Consider the following 2,271-nt stretch of genomic DNA (forward strand, 5'->3'; position numbering starts at 1 on the left):
TATGCACATGAACACCATCTGATGGCAGTTAATGGCAGTTAACAACAGACACTGATAAAAAAAATCAGCAACATTTGTTTATAAAGAGTTTCCTCTCCAGCATTAAAAGGATATTACCAATCTGTCCTTGTAGAATCTGTGATCTTTTGAGAAAGAAAGGTCCCAAAAATATTTGTTTATTGAGCTTTACGTAGCAATAATATAAGACTTTATTGAAGTGTTTTTTCTGCACATAGCCACATGATGGCACTGCAGGAACACATTTTGCTGTGTGAATATAATTCCCAGGAAGCTCTGAGCAGAGCTGTATCTCAGGGAAGATGGTCTATGATGAAAGGATAACATTCAAAGAGCCAGAAAATCATCACTGAAGGACACAACGTTTTCTTCCACCAGTAGAGATTATTAGTTACTGGGCAACTACTCAGAAGCTTTATAAGGGACCAGAAACTAAAGAGAATTAGATTAATGAACCATGGAAGACTGCTTCAGGAGCAAACAAGGTCTGTGTTTTTTACTGTTCCTTTGTGTGACTGATGTACTGTGTGTCTCAATTCATTATTCTGTGCCTGAAGAAAAGAAGACTGGGTCTCTGGTGGCTAATGTTTTGAAAGATTTGAAACTGGGGATTGGGGAGCTCTCTGCTCGTAGAGCTCAGTTAGTGTCCAAAAGCTCTAAGCAGTATTTCCATCTTGATGCCCACTCTGGGGCTCTACTCATAAATGAGAAAATAGACCGAGAGGCTCTGTGTGGTCAGAGTGAGCTTTGCTTATTACAGAGTGAAATTGTGCTCCAAAACCCCTTAGAGTTCTTTACCATTGAGATGAAGGTGGAAGATGTAAATGACAATGCTCCCAGATTTTCTAAAAATGATTTTCAGCTGGAAATTCCTGAGAATGTTTCCCCAAATACAAGATTCCGCTTGGAATCTGCTCAAGATGTGGACCTGGGAGAAAACAGCATTCAAAACTACACCCTGAGTCCCAATGAGTATTTCAGGCTTGGAATAGAAACCAAGAAGGATGGACGAAAATCCGTGGATCTTATTCTGGAGAAACCTCTAGATAGAGAAAAGCAACCACATTTGGAACTGATACTTATGGCTTTGGATGGAGGGCTACCTCAGAGAACAGGAACAATTCAAATAAATATTAATATCTTAGATATTAATGATAATTCACCACAGTTTACTCAATCTGAATATGAAGTACGTTTAAAGGAAAACAGTCCTCGAGATACTCTTGTGTCCAAAGTGGAAGCCACAGATTTAGATTTCGGTTCAAATGCTCAGATCACCTACGCTTTCCATCGAGTGCCTGAAACAATATCTAATTTATTCGACTTGAATGAAATGACTGGAGAAATCACAGTTAAGGGAGAAATTGATTATGAGAAAGAGACCACTTATGACATGAGCATCAAAGCAACTGATGGAGGGGGCCTTTCTGGACACTGCAATGTTCTGGTAGAGGTTGAGGATGTGAACGACAATGCCCCTGAAATTTCAGTCATATCCCTTACTGATATAATCCAAGAGGATTCTCCCCTGAACACAGTGGTTGCTCTCTTTAGTGTTACAGATCGTGACTCTGGGGATAATGGCAAAACTATGTGCTCTGTTGAGATGAACCTTCCCTTTGTATTGAGAAGCACCAAGAATAACTACTACCAACTTATAATCCAGAGCTCTCTCGACAGAGAGAGAGTCTCTGAATATAATGTCACCATCACAGCCACAGACCAGGGATTTCCTAGGCTCAATTCAACAAGAATTATCCATGTTCAAATATCAGATGTCAATGACAACACCCCAGTTTTTGAAAAGACTTTATTTGAAATGCAGTTACAAGAAAATAATATTCCAGGACTACTTATTGGTTCAGTCCAGGCTGTTGACCTAGATATGGAGCAGAATGGCAAAATAAGTTACTCGCTTTTGCCTGGGGAACTTGGTGGTAGCCTTGCAGCCTCTTACATCTCCATCAACTCTGAAACTGGAAACATGTATGCCCTCCGATCTCTAGACTATGAGCAAATAAAAGATTTTAAAGTCACAGTGAGGGCTAAAGATGGTGGTACTCCTCCTCTGAGCTCTGATGTTGTTGTGCGAGTTGTGATCACAGATGAAAATGACAACGCTCCCTTCTTCCTCTATCCCCTTCAAAATAGCACATCACCCTGCAATGAGCTGCTGCCCAAGATGGCAGAGGCTGGATATCTGGTCACCAAAGTGGTGGCTGTGGATCGAGATTCTGGTCAGAACTCTTGGCT

General features: G+C 40.8%; 1 protein-coding gene across 1 annotated transcript in view; it reads left to right on the plus strand.

The window, feature by feature from the left end:
- Positions 1 to 341: 341 nt before the first annotated feature.
- Positions 342 to 2,271, plus strand: part of LOC121929052 (protocadherin beta-16-like) — a 23,143-nt gene continuing 21,213 nt past the window's right edge. The window contains exon 1 of the mRNA XM_042464372.1: positions 342 to 2,268. Coding sequence (XP_042320306.1) covers positions 476 to 2,268 — 1,793 coding nt within the window. The 5' untranslated portion in view covers positions 342 to 475. The remainder of the gene's footprint in view (positions 2,269 to 2,271) is intronic.

The sequence above is a fragment of the Sceloporus undulatus genome, chromosome 4, assembly GCF_019175285.1.
Source record: "Sceloporus undulatus isolate JIND9_A2432 ecotype Alabama chromosome 4, SceUnd_v1.1, whole genome shotgun sequence".
Classification (NCBI taxonomy): Eukaryota; Metazoa; Chordata; class Lepidosauria; order Squamata; family Phrynosomatidae; genus Sceloporus; species Sceloporus undulatus.